At 35.1% G+C, this 20,296-nt stretch overlaps 1 protein-coding gene across 1 annotated transcript in view; it reads right to left on the minus strand.

Moving 5' to 3' along the window:
• Nucleotides 1-9,027: 9,027 nt before the first annotated feature.
• The window catches only part of LOC105317102 (major vault protein), a 185,900-nt gene continuing 174,631 nt past the window's right edge, over nt 9,028-20,296 (minus strand). The window contains exons 21-25 of the mRNA XM_066071463.1: nt 13,615-13,841; nt 13,344-13,408; nt 11,784-11,864; nt 11,484-11,564; nt 9,028-9,657 (exon numbers count right to left, since the gene is read on the minus strand). Coding sequence (XP_065927535.1) covers nt 9,550-9,657; nt 11,484-11,564; nt 11,784-11,864; nt 13,344-13,408; nt 13,615-13,841 — 562 coding nt within the window. The 3' untranslated portion in view covers nt 9,028-9,549. The remainder of the gene's footprint in view (nt 9,658-11,483; nt 11,565-11,783; nt 11,865-13,343; nt 13,409-13,614; nt 13,842-20,296) is intronic.

The following is a 20,296-nucleotide window of genomic DNA, read 5'->3' on the forward strand; positions in this document are numbered from 1 at the left end:
GGTAGGGTTGGGCCACAGTAGGGGGATCAAGTTTTACATAGGAATATATAGAGAAAATCTGTAAACTTTCTTCTCAAAAACTATGACGCCAGGAAAGCTCAAATTAAAATGGAAGCATCCTCAGGAAGTGAATATTCTTGTTTATTCAAATCATGGCCCCCGGATGTAGGGTAGGGCAACAGTAGGGGGATCAAGTTTTACGTAGGAATATATATAGAGAAAATCTGTAAACTTTCTTCTCAAAAACTATGACGCCAGGAAAGCTCAAATTAAAATGGAAGCATCCTCAGGTAGTGTAGATTTAAGTTTGTTCAAATCGTGGTCGTCGGGGGTAGGGTTGGGCAACAGTAGGGGGATCAACTTTTATTTAGGAATATATAGAGAAAATCTGTAAACTTTCTTCTCAAAAACTATGACGCCAGGAAAGCTCAAATTCAAATGGAAGCATCCTCAGGAAGTGAATATTCTTGTTTGTTCAAATTAAGGTCCCCCGGGGTAGGGTTGGGCCACAGTAGGGGGATCAAGTTTTACATAGGAGTATATAGAGAAAATCTTTAAACTTTCTTCTCAAAAACTATGACGCCAGGAAAGCTCAAATTAAAATGGAAGTATCCTCTGGTAGTGTAGATTTTAGTTTGTTCAAATCATGGTCCCCGGGGGTAGGGTTGGGCCACAGTAGGGGGATCAAGTTTTACATAGCAATATATAGAGAACATTTTTAAACTTTCTTCTCAAAAACTATGACGCCAGGAAAGCTCAAATTAAAATAGAAGCATCCTCAGGAAGTGAATATTCTTGTATGTTCAAATCATGGTCCCCGGGGGTAGGGTTGGGCCACAGTAGGGGGATCAAGTTTTACATAGGAATATATAGAGAAAATCTTTAAACTTTCTTCCCAAAAACTATGACGCCAGGAAAGCTCAAAATAAAACGGAAGCATCCTCAGAAAATGAATATTCTTGTTTGTTCAAATCATGGTCCCCGGGGGAAGGGATGGGCCACAGTAGGGGGATCAAGTTTTACATAGGAGTATATAGAGAAAATCTTTAAACTTTCTTCTCAAAAACTATGACACCAAAAAAGCCCAAATTAAAATGGAAGCATCCTCTGGTAGTGTAGATTTTAGTTTGTTCAAATCATGGTCCCCGGGGCTAGGGTTGGGCCACAGTAGGGGGATCAAGTTTTACATAGGAATATATAGAGAAAATTTTTAAACTTTCTTCTCAAAAACTATGACGCCAGGAAAGCTCAAATTAAAATGGAAGCATCCTCAGGAACTGAATATTCTTGTTTGTTCAAATCATGGTCCCCGGGGGTAGGGTTGGGCCACAGTAGGGGGATCAAGTTTTACATAGGAATATATAGAGAAAATCTTTAAACTTTCTTTTCAAAAACAATGACGCCAGTAAAGCTCAAATTAAAATGGAAGCATTCTCAGAAAGTGAATATTCTTGTTTGTTCAAATTATGGTCCCCGGGGGTAGGGTTGGGCCACAGTAGGGGGATCAAGTTTTACATAGGAATATATAGAGAAAATCTTTGAACTTTCTTCCCAAAGACTATGACGCAAGGAAAGCTCAAATTAAAATGGAAGTATCCTCTGGTAGTGTAGATTTTTGTTTGTTCAAATCATGGTCCCCGGGGGTAGGGTTGGGCCACAGTAGGGGGATCAAGTTTTACATAGGAATATATAGAGAAAATCTTTAAACTTTCTTCTCAAAAACTATGACGCCAGGAAAGCTCAAATTAAAATAGAAGCATCCTCAGGTAGTGTAGATTTAAGTTTGTTTAAATCATGGTCCCCGGGGGTAGGTTTGGGCCACAGTAGGGGGATGAAGTTTTACATAGGAATATATAGAGAAAATCTGTAAACTTTCTTCTCAAAAACAATGACGCCAGGAAAGCTCAAATTCAATTGGAAGCATCCTCAGGTAATGTACATTTTAGTTTGTTCAAATCATGGTCCCCGGGGGAAGGGTTGGGCCACAGTAGGGGGATCAAGTTTTACATAGGAATATATAGAGAAAATCTTTAAACTTTCTTCTCAAAAACTATGACGCCAGGAAAGCTCAAATTAAAATGGAAGCATCCTCAGGTAGTGTAGATTTTAGTTTGTTCAAATCATGGTCCCCGGGGGTAGGGTTGGGCCACAGTAGGGGGATCAAGTTTTACATAGAAATATATAGAGAAAATCTTTAGACTTTCTTCTAAAAAACTATGACGACAGGAAAACTCAAATTAAAATGGAAGCATCCTCAGGTAGGGTAGATTTTAGTTTGTTCAAATCATGGTCCCCGGGGGTAGATTTGGGCCACAGTAGGGGGATCAAGTTTTACTTAGGAATATATAGAGAAAATCTTTAAACATTCATCAAAAAAACTATGACGCCAGGAAAGCTCAAATTAAAATGGAAGCATCCTCAGGTAGTGTAGATTTTAGTTTGTTCAAATTATGGTCCCTGGATGTAGGGTAGGGCCACAGTATGGGGTTCAAGATTTACTTAGAGATATAGAGAAAATCTTTAAACTTTCTTCTCAAACACTATGACGCCAGGAAAGCTCAAATTAAAATGGAAGCATCCTCAGGTAGTGTAGATTTTAGTTTGTTCAAATCATGGTCCCCAGGGGTAGGGTTGGGCCACAGTAGGGGGATCAAGTTTTACTTAGGAATATATAGAGAAAATCTTTATACATTCTTCGATAAAACTATGACGCCAGGAAAGCTCAAATTAAAATGGAAGCATCCTCAGGTAGTGTAGATTTTAGTTTGCACAGTAGGGGGATCAAGGAATATATAGAGAAAATCTGTAAACTTTCTTCTCAAAAACTATGACGCCAGGAAAGCTCAAATTAAAATGGAAGCATCCTCAGGTAGTGTAGGTTTTAATTTGTTCAAATCATGGTCCCTGGGGGTAGGGTTGGGCCACAGTAGAGGGATCAAGTTTTTCATAGGAATATATAGAGAAAATCTTTCAACTTTCTTCTCAAAAACTATGGCGCCAGGAAAGCTCAAATTAAAATGGAAGCATCCTCAGGTAGAGTAGATTTTAGTTTGTTCAAATCATGGTCCCCGGGGGTAGGTTTGGGCCACAGTAGGGGGTTCAACTTTTACATAGGAATATATAGAGAAAATCTTTAAACTTTCTTCTCAAAAACTATGACGCCAGGAAAGCTCAAATTAAAATGGAAGCATCCTCAGGTAGTGTAAATTTTAGTTTGTTCAAATCATGGTCCCCGGGGGTAGGGTTGGGCCACAGTAGGGGGATCAAGTTTTACATAAGAATATATAGAGAAAATCTGTAAACTTTCTTTTCAAAAACTATGACGCCAGGAAAGCTCAAATTAAAATGGAAGCATTCTCAGAAAGTGAATATTCTTGTTTGTTCAAATCATGGTCCCCGGGGGTAGGGTTGGGCCACAGTAGGGGGATCAAGTTTTACATAGGAATATATAGAGAAAATCTGTCAACTTTCTTCTCAAAAACTATGACGCCAGGAAAACTCAAATTAAAATGGAAGTATCCTCTGGTAGTATAGATTTTAGTTTGTTCAAATCATGGTCCCCGGGGGTAGAGTTGGGCCACAGTAGGGGGATCAAGTTTTACTTAGGAATATATACAGAAAATCTTTAAACTTTCTTCTCAAAAACTATGACGCCAGGAAAGCTCAAATTAAAATGGAAGCATCCTCAGGTAGTGTAGATTTTAGTTTGTTCAAATCATGGTCCCCGGGGCTAGGGTTGGGCCACAGTAGGGGGATCAAGTTTTACATAGGAATATATAGAGAAAATCTGTAAACTTTCTTCTCAAAAACTATGACGCCAGGAAAGCTCAAATTAAAATGGAAGCATCCTCAGGAAGTGAATATTCTTGTTTGTTCAAATCATGGTCCCCGGATGTAGGGTAGGGCCACAGGAGGGGGATCAAGTTTTACTTAGCAATATATACAGAAAATCTTTAAACATTCTTCTCAAAAACTATGACGCCAAGAAAGCTCAAATTCAAATGGAAGCATCCTCAGGTAGAGTAGATTTAGTTTGTTCAAATCATGGTCCCCGGGGGTAGGGTTGGGCCACAGTAGGGGGTTCAACTTTTACATAGGAATATATAGAGAAAATCTTTAAACTTTCTTCTCAAAAACTATGGCACCAGGAAAGCTCAAATTAAAATGGAAGCATCCTCAGGTAGAGTAGATTTTAGTTTGTTCAAATCATGGTCCCCGGGGGGTAGGGTTGGGCTGCAGTAGGGGTATCAAGTATTACATAGGAATATATAGAGAAAATCTGTAAACTTTCTCTTCATAAACTATGACGCCAGGAAAGCTCAAATTAAAATGAATGCATTCTCAGAAAGTGAATATTCTTGTTTGTTCAAATTATGGTCCCCGGGGGTAGGGTTGGGCCACAGTAGGGGGGTCAAGTTTTACATAGGAATATATAGAGAAAATCTGTCAGCTTTCTTCTCAAAAACTATGACGCCAGGAAAGCTCAAATTAAAATGGAAGTATCCTCTGGTAGTATAGATTTTAGTTTGTTCAAATCATGGTCCCCGGGGGTAGAGTTGGGCCACAGTAGGGGGATCAAGTTTTACTTAGGAATATATACAGAAAATCTTTAAACTTTCTTCTCAAAAACTATGACGCCAGGAAAGCTCAAATTAAAATGGAAGCATCCTCAGGTAGTGTAGATTTTAGTCTGTTCAAATCATGGTCCCCGGGGGTAGGGTAGGGCCACAGTAGGGGGATCAAGTTTTACATAGGAATATATAGAGAAAATCTGTAAACTTTCTTCTCAAAAACTATGACGCCAGGAAAGCTCAAATTAAAATTGAAGCATCCTCAGGAAGTGAATATTCTTGTTTGTTCAAATCATGGTCCCCGGATGTAGGGTAGGGCCACAGGAGGGGGATCAAGTTTTACTTAGGAATATATACAGAAAATCTTTAAACATTCTTCTCAAAAACTATGACGCCAAGAAAGCTCAAATTAAAATGGAAGCATCCTCAGGTAGAGTAGATTTAGTTTGTTCAAATCATGGTCCCCGGGGGTAGGGTTGGGCCACAGTAGGGGATTCAACTTTTACATAGGAAAATATAGAGAAAATCTTTAAACTTTCTTCTCAAAAACTATGACGCCAGGAAAGCTCAAATTAAAATGGAAGCATCCTCAGGTAGTGTAGATTTCAGTTTGTTCAAATCATGGTCCCCGGGGGTAGGGTTGGGCTGCAGTAGGGGGATCAAGTATTACATAGGAATATATAGAGAAAATCTGTAAACTTTCTTTTCAAAAACTATGACGCCAGGAAAGCTCAAATTAAAATGAATGCATTCTCAGAAAGTGAATATTCTTGTTTGTTCAAATTATGGTCCCCGGGGGTAGGGTTGGGCCACAGTAGGGGGATCAAGTTTAACATAGGAATATATAGAGAAAATCTGTAAACTTTCTTCTCAAACACTATGACGCCAGGAAAGCTCAAATTAAAATGAAAGCATCCTCAGGAAGTGAATATTCTTCTTTGTTCAAATCATGGTCCCCGGATGTAGGGTAGGGCCACAGTAGGGGGATCAAGTTTTACTTAGGAATAAATAGAGAAAATCTGTAAACTTTCTTCTCGAAAACAATGACGCCAGGAAAGCTCAAATTAAAATGGAAGCATCCTCAGGTAGTGTAGATTTTAGTTTGTTCAAATCGTGGTCCCCAGGGGTAGGGTAGGGCCACAGTAGGGGGATCAAGTTTTACATAGAAATATATACAGAAAATCTTTAAACTTTCTTCTCAAAAACTATGACGCCAGGAAAGCTCAAATTAAAATGGAAGCATCCTCAGGTAGTGTAGATTTTAGTTTGTTCAAATCATGGTCCCCGGGGGTAGGGTAGGGCCACAGTAGGGGGATCAAGTTTTATATAGGAATATATAGAGAACATCTTTCAACTTTTTTCTCAAAAACTATGACGCCAGGAAAGCTCAAATTAAAATGGAAGCATCCTCAGGTAGTGTAGATTTTCGTTTGTTCAAATCATGGTCCCCAGGGGTAGGTTTGGGCCACAGTAGGGGGATCAAGTTTTACATAGGAATATATAGAGAAAATCTGTAAACTTTCTTCTCAAAAACTATGTAAAACTTGACCCCCCCCCCTATTGTGGCCCATCCCTACCCCTGGGGACGATGATTTGAACAAACATGAAACTACACTTCCTGAGGATGCTTCCATTTTAATTTGAGCTTTCCTAACCTGATAATTTTTGAGAAAAAGATTTTAAAGATTTTCTCTATATATTCCTATGTAAAACTTGATCCCCCTACTGTGGCCCTACCTTACCCCCGGGGACCATGATTTGAACAAACTAGAATCTACACTACCTGAGGATTCTTCCATTTTAATTTGAGCTTTCCTGGCGTAATCGTTTTTGAGAAGAAAGTTTAAAGATTTTCTCAATATATTCCTATGTAAATCTTGACCCCCCCCCCCTATTGTGGCCCAACCTTACCCCCGGGGACGATGATTTGAACAAACATGAAACTACACTTCCTGAGGATGCTTCCATTTTAATTTGATCTTTCCTAACCTGATAATTTTTGAGAAGAAGATTTTAAAAATTTTCTCTATATATTCCTATGTAAAACTTGATCCCTCTATTGTGACCCTACCCTATTCTTGGGAACCAAGATTTGAACAAACTTGAAACTACACTTCCTGATGATGCTTTCATTTCAATTTGAGCTTTCCTCCGCTGGTACTTTTTGAGAAGAAGATTTTAAAGATTTTCTCGATATATTTTTATGTAAAACTTGATCCCCCTACTGTGGCCCAACCCTACCCCCGGGGACCATGATTTGAACAAACTAGAATCTACACTACCTGACGATAATTCCATTTTAATATGAGCTTTATTGACATGATACTTTTTGAGAAGAAGATTTTAAAGATGTTCTCTATATATTCCTATGTAAATTTTGATCCCCCTACTGTTGCCCTCCCTAACCCCCGGGGACCATGATTTGAACAAACTTGAATCTACATTACCTGAGGATACTTCAATTTTAATTTGAGCTTTCCTGACGTAATCGTTTTTGAGAAGAAAGTTTAAAGATTTTTTCTATATATTCCTATGTAAATCTCCCCCCCCACCTATTATGGCCCAACCCTACCCCCGGGGACCATGATTTGAACAAACTTGAATATACACCTCCTGAGGATGCTTCAATTTTAATTTGAGCTTTTCTATTTTAAAGATGTTCTCTATATATTCCTATGTAAAACTTGATCCCTCTATTGTGACCCTACCCTACCCCCGGGAACCAAGATTTGAACAAACTTAAAACTACACTTCCTGATGATGCTTCCAATTCAATTTGAGCTTTCCTCCCCGGATAATTTTTGAGAAGAAGATTTTAAAGATTTTCTCTATATATTCCTATGTAAAACTTGATTCCCCTACTGTGGCCCTACCCTACCCCCGGGGACCATGATTTTAACAAACTAGAATCTACACTACCTGAGGATACTTCCATTTTAATTTGAGCTTTCCTGGCATAATTGTTTTTGAGAAGAAAGTTTAAAGATTTTCTATATATATTCCTATGTAAATCTTGCCCCCCCCCCTATTGTGGCCCAACCCTACCCCCGGGGACCATGATTTGAACAAACTTGATACTACACTTCCTGAGGATGCTTCCATTTTAATTTGAGCTTTCCTAACCTGATACTTTTTGAGAAGAAATTTTAAAGATTTTCTCTATATATTCCTATGTAAAACTTGATTCCTCTATTGTGACCCTACCCTACCCCCGGGAACCAAGATTTGAACAAACTGCACTGGACAAACCTCTAAGCTTTCTATCAAAATGGATAATTTCATGACACTCGGGGAATGAAGGGGTTTTTACTGCAAGATGTGGCAAAAATACTGTGTTTTTTTGTATATAATGTTTAATAATCTTCTCAAGGTCTACTTACTAATAGAATCTGATTGCACATTTAGAAAGATGAAAGAATCTGTCAAATTTAAGTAACCAGGAAAGCCTTTTCAACCATTGAGCAAGAGTTCAGTCTTTAAAAAAAGGGGGAGGGGGTACTGAAACGGTTAAAAGTGTTATCTTTCATTGCTTGTTTATGAAATAGGTAATTAATGTAAATTGTGTACTTAAGAAGTCCAATGATTAAAAGAGTTTTACATGTATTTTGTTATATAAAACATAACAAAACAGAAAGTTTTTGTAGATTTTATTAAAATATTTATAGAGAGAGTTGTGGATAGTAAGAAAACTAAAGCTTTGTTGGTAAAAAATTCCATAGAGTGGTGAATATTGAGTGCAGAAGTGTTGCATAGATATAGAATATCACTTTGTTATATTCTGCAAGATTTGTTTAACATGAGAATTGGTAGAGAAAAAAGTAAAATAAAACCTGTAGTGATAAGTTGCATGCAAGTGGTAAAGTGTCAAGTTGTTTGTTGTCCGATGCTTGACCAAGTGACATAACCTGTTAGAATAGCCAGGTGATTAGATGAAAGTTCCTTGCCAGGTTGCAAGCAAAGACAGTTGACGCTAAAATAACCACCAGACAGGTGGAATATCTATATACCGGTATATATTAATTATATAAAATTTTTTAAAAAGTTTTTTCATTATTCGAAAGTGCACTTGCCAAGTGCCATTTCTACCCCTTTGTCACATTCCCAATAAAATTTGGATGATTGCAAGATTTCAGGAAGGGGGGGGGGGGGTGGTCATTAACACATTTAAGATTTTTTTTACTCCAGAATGAAGCTTAATTAAATGCATAAATATGAGATTCCTTGACAGGACTGTGTACGCGCTAAAGTACAATGTACTAATGTGATCCTTAAGGTCTGTTGGCCTCTTATTAAGCATGAAATCCATGCATTTTTTAATAAAATAAATATGTTTGCTATTATTTGTTTGATTCTTAATTAGGACATGCTATTGTAAATTAACCTTATAAAACTAAGTCAACTTCCTTAAATAGTACAGAAGTACCATTTATTTAAATTAACTAAACAAGATAAGAGATGCATTTGACGAATGTTTTATTTATTTCAAAATTTATAAATCACAAAAATATTCAAAATTTCGCAAGAAAATAAACTAGATAGTGGACGATATGAATGTGTGGAAAATATAACGTATATCTAACATGAAAATGTTTATCAAAATTCTAATGAATTTATCAAGATATCAAAGATACAGAAATATTTTGACTATAAATGTAAAGTAAATAGTATTTTAAAATAATCTACAATATTACACTTAAATAATCTCTTACATATTTTATTTAAACGAGAATGTATAGAATAAATTATTCTGAAAATTATATTTCTTGGTTATGTAATTCAAATATACGTAATAATCTCACAATTGCAAATGGCAAAGTTGGTTAACTAATTAAAGATAGTGAAAAACATCAAGATACACTTACAAAAACACACTTGAAAGTTAATACTAAGAAATCATTATAATGTTTCATTCAACACTCTTACAAAACAAAATTGGTGTCAAAGAAACAAATTATTTTTGGATAACTCCTGGGAGAGTTTACTGATTTTGTCCTACAAGACCACTGGCTGTGTCAAACAGATTGACAGGGCTGTTGCCATCAGTGATCAGAACGCTCTCCAATCCAAGGGCTTTCAACATATTTACCTAAAAAAATAATTGTTATTTCAAACACAATTTTGCAGAAGTGATTAACACACATTTCAGTTTATGTCTGTAATAAATGCTTTTCCATGATGAGTTTACATGAACAGCATTTGTAATGGGAGTCTGATTCTTTTTCAAGTTTACATGGTGTTTAAAATAATTATAAAAACAAGAGGCCCAGGGGCCACATCGCTCACCTGAGCAACAATTGCCTTAATTCTAAATCAAATTAGCATTTCAGTATCAAAATATCTTGACAACTAAGTACAGTATATCTTACTAAAACAAATTGAAAATCTGCCAATTTTTTCCATCTCTTTTTTTTTTGGTAAATACCAAGCCCCTTTTGTTATTCTACCTGTAAGAAGATTTTTCTCTATTCCTATGTACCCCCCCCCCCTCCAAAATTTCGTGGCCCCACTTTTCTCTCAGGAATCATGGTTTCATCAAACTTAAATCTGCATAACCTGTGCTTTCACACTAAGTACTGAGTTTTGGACCGAAAACTTTCCCAGAATATTTTTAAAGATTTTCTCTATATATTCCTATGTAAAAGTTCAAACCGCCATCAAAGCCCTGCCCTATCATTAGGGACTGATTTTGCACACTTGAATTTACACTACCCGAGGATGCCTCTACACAAGTTTAAGCTTTTCTGGCCAACTAGTCTTTAAAAAGAAGATTTTTAAAGATTTTCTCTATATATCTATGTAAAAATTCATCCCCCATTGTGGCCTTACTGTACCCCTGGACTGTTATTTAAACAAACTTGAATCTATACGATCTGGGGATGCTTCAACTCAAATGTGGGCTTTCATGGCCTAATAGAAGATTTTTAAAGATTTTCTCTATGTATAAAAACTATCCCCCATTGTGGCCCCGCCCTACCCCCAGGTACCATGATTTGAACAGACTTGAATCTACATTATCTGAGGATGGTTACACGCCAATTTGAGCTTTCTTGTTTTTGAGAAAAAGATTTTTAAAGATTTCCTCTAAATATTCCTATGTAAAACTTGATCCCCCAATTGTGTCCCCACGCTACCCCCGGTGACCATGATTGTAACAAACTTAAAACTACACTATCTGAGGATGCTTCCACTCAAATATAAGCTTTCCTGGCCTGATAGTTTTTGAGAAGAAGATTTTTAAAGATTTCCTCTATAAATTCCTATGTTAAACTTGATCCCCCCTATTGTGGCCCCACCCTACCCACAGAGACCATGATTTGAACAAACTTGAATCTACACTACCTGAAGATGCTTCCATTTTAATTTGAGCTTTCCTGGCCTAATAGTTTTTGAGAAGAAGATTTTTGAAAGATTTTCTCTATATATTCATATGTAAAACTTGACCCTCCCCTGTGGCCCCTCCCTACCCGCGGTGACCATGATTTGAACAAATTTGAATCTACACTACCTGAGAATGCCTCAACACAAGTTTAAGCTTTTCAGGCCGAATAGTTTTTGAGAAGAAGATTTTTGAAAAATACCAACAAATTTTCAATAATTTTCCGTGGCCCTTCATTTAAATAAACTGGAATCCCCTTTACCTAGTGGTGCTTTGTGCCAAATTTGGTTGAAATTTGCCCAGCGGTTCTTGAGAAGAAGATGAAAATGTGAAAAGTTTACAACGACGACGACAACGACAGACATCGGACAAATTTTGATCAGAAAAGCTCACTTGAGCCTTTGGCTCAGGTGACCTAATAATGGCATTACCTTAAATATATATACTTCTAATGTACAGTGTAATGTTGTTTAGCTTTAATGCTTCTTATGGTTCTGAAAACTCCAGAGAAATGAAAAAATTATAATCATTTTTACCTGATTTGCTGGACCTGCAGTTGCAATGGCAGCCAATACATTTCCTCCTATAGTTGAAATCATATCCTTAAACTTCTTTACCTATATTAAATGAATTTGTTGTACCTTCGTTATTGTTTCATGACCATGGTTTAAAGGAATTAAGTTGTCACAAAATGTTATTTGGAATATACATAATAATTCCGTGTAATTGTTTTCTGCACTTTATTCCTCAAAACCTTCTAATACAATTGATTACAAATTGAAGATTGAAAAATATATGAAATTTATCTTGCTCTATTTTTACTTATTTATTCAAACCTCAATATTTGTCATTTCCCTTTCCTTATGAATTTCTAGTCTGTTCATATTTCTCGCATAATCTAGTTCTTGTTTTCGTAGCTGTAGAACAAAAAGGTTTAACACATAATTTTACAAAATAAAATAGTCAGAGATGTTAAAAATTATATTTGCATAATTCAAAAAGTCTTTCGAGAAAAAAGGCAAAAATAAAAAACTCATGACACAATTTGCCAATAAATAATTTAATTGAACTTAAGAACACCGTATAACAAATAAAGATATTGAAAACTCCAATTACATGTACATGCATTCTCTCTCACATTGTTTACTCAGGATTTGAGTGCCAAATTCCGATTGAAGTAAAGTTAAATATCATGAGCTAAATTTTTTTTAAACAACAGTATTCTTCAAATGAAAATCTTTCGCCATAACATTTGATATCTTTATTATTCTATGGAATTAGACTTAAACAAAAATAATCGTTTGGTAAAACAGAGGAAATTTAAGTGAAGATTTTATCTGTTAGTCAATAGTCACATATAATGTTTAAATATTTTCTTTTGGTTTTATCTAGTACCATCTTTTGGATAATTGTGAGGCACATATTGCATTTTCACCATTTCAATAAATGGATTTTTCTTTAGGAAAACCTGGTTAAAATGTTTAAAAACTTTGATCATTTACCTTGTATTAATTTCATGCCAGCAAAATAAGGACAATATATTTAGTTCATGACTATGAATGTTTTAGTGTTATCATTATTCAGTTTTTGTTAAATTACCGGGTAAATCAAATGTTGGTGGAGTTCGCAAAATTGATAGAAAAAATTCCGACTGGGATATTTTTTAAAAATTGGTTCTCAAAACCTAACTATAATTCTTGGTATCTAATTAGCCACACTGCCCTTTATTAACAGTATTTCAATTTTAAAGAGTTAATTTGTATGTAATATTTTCACAATTAAGAAAACCTTAATCACATTGTAAAATTTTAAAGGATTCTTTTTCAATTATCAAAAAAATATAATACAAAGGCCATTAACTCAAAAAGTTTTTAGAAGGTTAAAAATAACACTACAAATTTCTATAACATACAACATATGGTATTTCATTTTCATCAGTGGGATTTTTTCGCATTCTGAGTAAACGTAATTCTTAAGTACGAAAATGCTATCATTTATTGTATATTTGAAGTTTAAATATTTTTTGACTAAATATAAGACAAAATATAGTCACTTTGTCTGCTTTTGTATACATGAATTTTTGTATTTTATTTGGTTAAATAAAGTGTACTTGGAAGGATAGTGCCCTCTGTTGAACTTGTACAAAATAATCTAAAATGCACATTTTTAGGCATTATAATTTTACGAAGTTTATACTGAACACTAAAAGTCTTTTAAGTCAAAAAATGAGGGGAACGCAATTTAGCTTCTTCTTACCATAGAGATGCGTCACACCAAATGGTAACAATTGGCCTTGTAGTTTTCAAGGAGAAGTTGAAAATGTATTATTAACGCACAACGCATGACGACGGACGAAGACCAATTGCTAAAATAACCAATTGCTTAAAAAAACGCACCGCTTCCTGTGTGGTTAACTGAGCATTATGCTCTATTCCTGCTGCTTCTGCCCTCAGTTTTGCAGCTATAAAAGACATAAAGTCACACGATAGTAAAATGAAGTTTAAACCTTTACAATTTGATATCGATTTAAATGACAATACAATCATATCTTATTTATCCTATTTTATATGGTAAGAACCTAATAAGTTGTATGAACTTGCGTTCAAACCATTTGTAAGTGTATTAAAACCATCATATTTTCTATGAATAAGCTTTGGATGAACTCACCTTCAATCTCGCTCTCACACTCAATGATAATGCGCTCGGCCTGAGCTTGGGCCTCTGCTTTAGCCTGTCCAGAAGACTCCACTGCAGCAGTGACGGCTTGAAGTTCCAAGAGTTTACATCGTTCTTTTTCAGATTCTTTTTCATTATAGAGTTTTTGCCTCTCCAATTCACCCCTGGCTATTTGTTCATTTCTGGCTGCCTCATGCGATGCTGCTGCCTCTATTGAACTTTAATATCAAAACATAATTGATGCTCTCTATTATTTTCTTAATACATAAATCTCTTAATTTTTTTGTTGACACTTTTGTTACGTATATCCATTCCAAACCATAATCAGATATCATCAGTTATTTGCTTTACTGGGATATGCTAAATCAGTCATCAGCTTCAAATAAACATACGAAAGAAGTTCCTTATAATATTTATGCTGATAAAATACCATTTGGGAGAAATAGAATAAGTATAGAAACAAGAGGCACAGTGGCCACATCGCTCATCTGAGCAACAGTATCTCTAACTCTGATCAAATTAGCATTACAGTCTCAAAATCAAAATATCTTGACAAATAAGTACAGTAGATCTTGCTTGAGGGGGGGGGGGGGGGGGTGTCATGATTTTCAAAGCTTTGAATCGACCCGAGAATGCTTAATAAAAGTTTCAGCTCTCCTGGCAAAATGGGGTTTTTTTACAGACGATTTTAAAAAAATTCTCAAATTTTTCAATAATTCCTAATGATCTTCCCTTGATAAATGTTGTGGTCCTTTAATTTCACAATTTTGAATCCCCTTTGCCTAAGGATTCTTTGTGCTTAGTTTGGTTGAAATTGGCCCAGTGGTTCTAGAGATGTTGAAAATGTGAACAGTTTGTACAGACACATGGACGACAGACAAGTTTGATCAGAGAAGCTGATTCAGAGAAGCTGATTTGAGTTTTGGTCAAAGGGTCACAATTTTTACATTTTAGAATCTTCCCTATACATATCAAAGGCCGGAACGGCCACAAAGGCGTCGAGCTGACGTTTTCTTTAATATAGATATCATAAATTTAAATTTCTGTACCAATAGTCGTATATCAAAAAATATCAGAATAAAAATGTTTTGTGTAACTAATAAGTACCAGTTTTTAGTATAACGTGTATAATTATATGAAGAACTAGATCGTTCTCGTTGCGAGCAACGAGTGGGTCTTCTGTCCGATTTTTGAGTAAATGAGATAAAATCCTTCACTTTTAAGACTATATTGTTAATCAACTCAAAAAATTAGAAAAAAAAATTTTGGCACCCGAAGCTTGAGCCCGGATCGCCTAGGCACATGTCCACGACTCTAACGAATGAGCTATTCGGACTCTTGTTTCAGGACTTTGATGCTTAATATCTCGGGAACACATCAATTGATTTCAAAACAAATTACATATTCGGAATAAGTAAAAGAGTCTCTATCAACCCGTTAGAAAAATATATAAAAAGCAAAAAGTTGAAAAAATCGATTTTTTATCTTTCCTTCCGGTGACGACCGGAAGTGACGGTGGACGTTTTTATGACCATGTTGGAACAGGTAAAATTGATGTCTATCTTCACTGAAAATTTCAGCTCTATATCTTTATTCGTTTTTTGGATCTCTAGCTGACAAAATTGACTTTTAAAAATCGTAAACGGACGATAACTTCCGACCGGAAGTGATTATCAAAAAATTGAAAAGGCGGTACAAACTTCAGATGCCGACACATCAACCCTTAAAATTTGAAGAAAATCAAATGAGCCATCTTCGAGAAATTGCCTGCACAAAATTTGTAAGACAAAAAAAGAATGATAACTAGACACGATCTCGTTGCGAGCAACGAGGAGGTCTTCCGTCCGATTTTTAGAAGAAAATATGACATCATCGGCTTTGATTTTCGACAACAAAACATGTTATGGAAAAAAGAGTGAAGTACTAAGGCTTTATTGTATCGCTGTTTATAAGTCTCTGACATAGCTTTTTTAAATATTTGCATTTCTTCCAATTAAGATAGAAAAGATTAAACTTGTTTACCCCTGGTCCCTAAAAACCTTAATTGGGTAACGCAAGAGAAAATCATTATATTGTTAGGATATATAAACGTATTATACCAAATCTAGCTTTATTAACCTTTCATAAAATAGCTCTCATTAAAGGGCTATAGATAGAAGATTTTAGAGCTCTTTGATCCCCTAATTTAAGGGGCCAGTCCCTTTTTCCTAATATCAAATGAAATGACATTTAATTCTAAACACATTTTGTCAACAAGTGTTTAGAAACTCGTTACCGTTCTGGAGATATATGAGAAAGAAGGTTTTAGGGGCCGATCCCTTATCTCCTTATAGGGGCCGTTTGACGAAATGTTGAAGGTTGCATACTGTTAAGAACATCATTTTGAACAACTTTTCTTGTGTACTGCATTTCATAATATTTTTCCTTTCTGAGATCTAGGTGATCAAAATTTTGGACTTTTAGCCCCTAAAAACCCCTAATTACAAAACACATGATAAAATCATTACATTGCTTGAATACATAAATGTAAGATAAACACATTTGCTTCTATAACCTTTCACAAAATATCTCTTGGTAAAGGACTACAAATTAAAGACTTTGGAGCCCGTTAGTCCCCTTATTTTAGGGGCCAGCCCCTTTTCCTTGATATCAAATGAAAGGTCATTTAATTCTAAACAAATTTTGATCAACAAGTGTTTAGAAATTTGTTACCGTTCTAGAGATATATGAGAAAGAAGGTTTAAGGGGCCGATCCCTTAACTCCTTATAGGGTCCGTTTGACGAAATTTTGAAGGTCGCATATTGTGAAGAACATAATTTTAAACAACTTTTCTTCTGTACTGCATTACAAAATATTTTTCCTTTCTGAGATATGGGTGATCACAATTTTGGACTTTTGGCCCCTATAAACCCTTAATTACGTAACACATAATAAAATTATTACATTGCTTGGATATATAACTGTGAGATAAACATATTTGCTTCTATAACATTTCACAAAATATCTCTCAGTAAACGGCTACAGATGAAAGACTTTTGGGCCCTTTTGTCCCCTAATTTGAGAATCCAGCCCCTTTTTCTTGATATCACATGAAAGGTCTTGTAAATATAAAAATTTTTTACAATACATGTTTTAACAAAATATTTTTCAGAAGAGAGATAAACAAAGAAAACCATGAAAAATTATGACTTTTTTTAGTCTCAATTTTCGGGACCAGACTAGCTTTAACGCCTTTTGAGCATGACAAATATGAATGCCAAATGGCACATCTACAATTTATTGTCTACAATCCCTGAAAGTTTGAACTCAGTATCTTTTACCGTTTAGGAGGAGGTCCCTGGACAAGCCGACCCTCTGAAAATCGCTAAAACGTCACTATCTTGAGAACGGAAATGACGTCATCAAAATAAAAAAATGTATATTAAGTTTAGATCAATATCAATTTGATCTGAAAGTTTCATGAAAATCGGCCGAGCCGTTTTTGAGATATCGCGGGCACAAAATTTGTAAGAAAAAAAAAGAAAAATAATAACTAGACTCTTGTTGCTATAGCAACAAAAAGGTCTTCCGTTCCTCATGTATAAATCTGTACAAAAGATCCATTTCTCTTGTAAACAGAAAATGGATATTATTTATACTAAAAAGGAATTCCCAAGAAATAAACAAAACAAAAAGACAAAACTTCATTTTGAGTACTTTCTGTGACGACCGGAAGTTACGCCGGATCATACAAAACATAGTAAACATATCTTCATACATTGCCTTGTATTTCCTCAAATTTTGGATGTTCAAGTTTTTGTTAGTTATAATATCTCGTTAAGAAATGGTTTTTGTCTCGGGACCGGAAAGGAACGAACGGAAGTGATTAAGAAATTGAAAATACGTATTTTAGTACATTTACCTATGATAAGTTATTGTTCATCACATTGAGTAATATGCTAAAAAAAAATTCTAATTTAAAAAAAAAAACCCTTTTATTGCTTTTATTTTATCACTTCGAGTGAAAACCGGAAGTGACGTACGACCAAATGGAACCCGTTAAACACATGTTTGTTCAAATGTCCATTATCCATAAAAGTTTTCTGTCTTGATCTCTTAAAGTTTCTGAGATCTTGGGGTAGTTTGTTTTTTAAAAAGAAGGCTACCTGAGATATTTGAGATGTCTCAACGGAAGTAGAACTTTTTTGTTTTTTTTCACCATCTGTGGATGACCTCCTGTATTTTTATAACTAAAATGTTACTTCCATGCCAAATAACCAACATATTTTTAAAAAATCAGAATTTGGTGTACTTTCTGTGACGACCGGAAGTTACGCCGGATGAAACAAAATAGTGTTAACACGTGTCCATACACAGGTCTATAATCCTACAAAGTTTGGTTGTTGAAGTCGTTACCGTTTTTGAGATCTCGTCGATATAAGGTTTTTTGTCTCGGGACAGGAAACGGACAAACGGAAGTGCTTAATGAAATTTAATTTTTTTTTATCTTGTTACTTTCCTATTTTACATTATTATTCATCGAAGTAGCTAAAACTATCAAATAAAAACAGTTTTATGGATAAACAATTTGATTTGTTTGAACTCTTCCGCTGTGGACCAGAAGTGACGGAAGACAAAATGAAACTGTTTAAACACATCTCCAATCAAATGTCTATAAGTAGTGAAAGTTTCGTGTCTTAATCACGTACAGTACCTGAGAACTTGCGGGTACAAAATATGTTTTAAAAAAGCTTCCTGAGATAATCGAGATATCTCACCGGAAGTAGATTTTTTTGGTTTATTTTACATTGTATAGATGACATATGAAAGGATCTATACTAATATCTTTATTCTATGGGAGATAAATTAAATATGTAAAAACAAAAAAAATTGAAGTGCTTCCGGTGACGACCGGAAGTTACGCCGAACAAAACAAAAATGTTTAAACACATCTCCAACTATAGGTCTATCATCCCAGAAAGTTTGGATGTTCAAGTGTTTACCGTTTCTGAGATCTCGTTGGTACAAGCTTTTTCAACGCGGGACAGGAAACGGACGACCGGAAACGATTTTTGACAAAATGAAAAAAACGCCTCGAGATATTGTCATTTTCTTCCATTCCAGAAAATTTCACATAAATCTATCCAGTCATCTCTGAGAAATCTTGTGGACAAAAACTGGGAAAAAAATAATAATAACTAGACTCTTGTTGCAAAAGCAACAAAAAGGTCTTCCGTTTTGATATACATGTATCAATTTAACTGTAAGACATTGCTTCTCTCACATAAAAAAAAGTGGATATGATAATTATTGTGAATGATATATCCAGACGTTACTTACATGTAAAACAACGAGAATGAAAAAAGAAATCAATTTCTGAAGTACTTTCTGTGACGACCGGAAGTAACGCCGAACTAAACAAAAATGTTAACCATTTGTACAATCATATGTCAATCTTTCCTCAAAGTTTTGTTGTTCACGTCTTTGCCAAATCTAAGATCTCTTTGAAACAATATTTTTTGTCTCGGGACCGAAACGGACGAACGAAAGTGATTAATAAAAACAAAAGGTGGTATTTCTCGTACATTTGCTTAATGTACATCACTGTTTATCAGGCTAGATGAAATTCTAAGAAAGTCAGTTAAACTTGTTAAAAACAGGATTTGTTTGAACCCTTCCGGTAAGAACCGGAAGTGACAGTTGACAAAATTAAACCCGTTAAACACATCCCCAATCAAAATTCTATCAATCATGAAAGATTCGTGTCTCAATCACTTACAATGACGAAAATCTCGCGGACATCAAATTTGTAAAAAGGAAAGCTGCATAGAGATATTTGAGATATCTCACCGGAAGTAAAATTTATTTGCCAATTTAACATTATATAGATGACATATGTGAGATTGTATACTGATATTTTCATTTTATGTAAAATGAATAAAACAAATTTTTGAAGTGCTTCCGGTGACGACCGGAAGTTACGCCGAACAAAACAAAATAGTGTATACACATGTACATACATAGGTCTATCATCCCACAAAGTTTAATTGTTCAAGTCGTTACCGTTTTTGAGATCTCTAGAAATCAAGGTTTTTTGTCTCGGGACAGGAAACGGACAAACGGAAGTGCTCAATGTAAATTGTATTTAATATGTTTTTGTACTTGCCCTTTTTACTTAATTTTTCATCGACTTCACTACAAATATCAAAGGAAAACAGTTAAACTGATAAACAGCTTTATTTGTTTGAACTCTTCCTGTGTGGACCGGAAGTAACGGAAGACAAAACGAAGTCGGTTAAACACATCCTCAATCAAATGTCTATCATCTATGAAAATTTTGTGCTTTGATCACTTATAGTTTCTGAGATCTCGTTTGTACAAAATGTGTTTCAAAACAGCTACCTGAGATATTTGAGATATCTCACCGGAAGTAGAATTTTTTCGTTGAGTTAACATCACATAGAGAACCTATGCATAGATTTATACTTATGTATTTATTTTATGGAAAAGGAATTTTAAGCGAAAAAGTAGTTATTTTTGAAGTGCATCCGGTGACGACCGGAAGTTACGACGAACAAAACAAAATAGTGTGAACACATCTACAACTATAGGTCTATCATCCCACAAAGTTTGGATGTTCAAGTCTTTACCGTTTCTGAGATCTCGTTGATACAAGTTTTTTCAACGCGGGAC

This window comes from Magallana gigas, chromosome 9, assembly GCF_963853765.1.
Source record: "Magallana gigas chromosome 9, xbMagGiga1.1, whole genome shotgun sequence".
NCBI classification, from domain to species: Eukaryota; Metazoa; Mollusca; class Bivalvia; order Ostreida; family Ostreidae; genus Magallana; species Magallana gigas.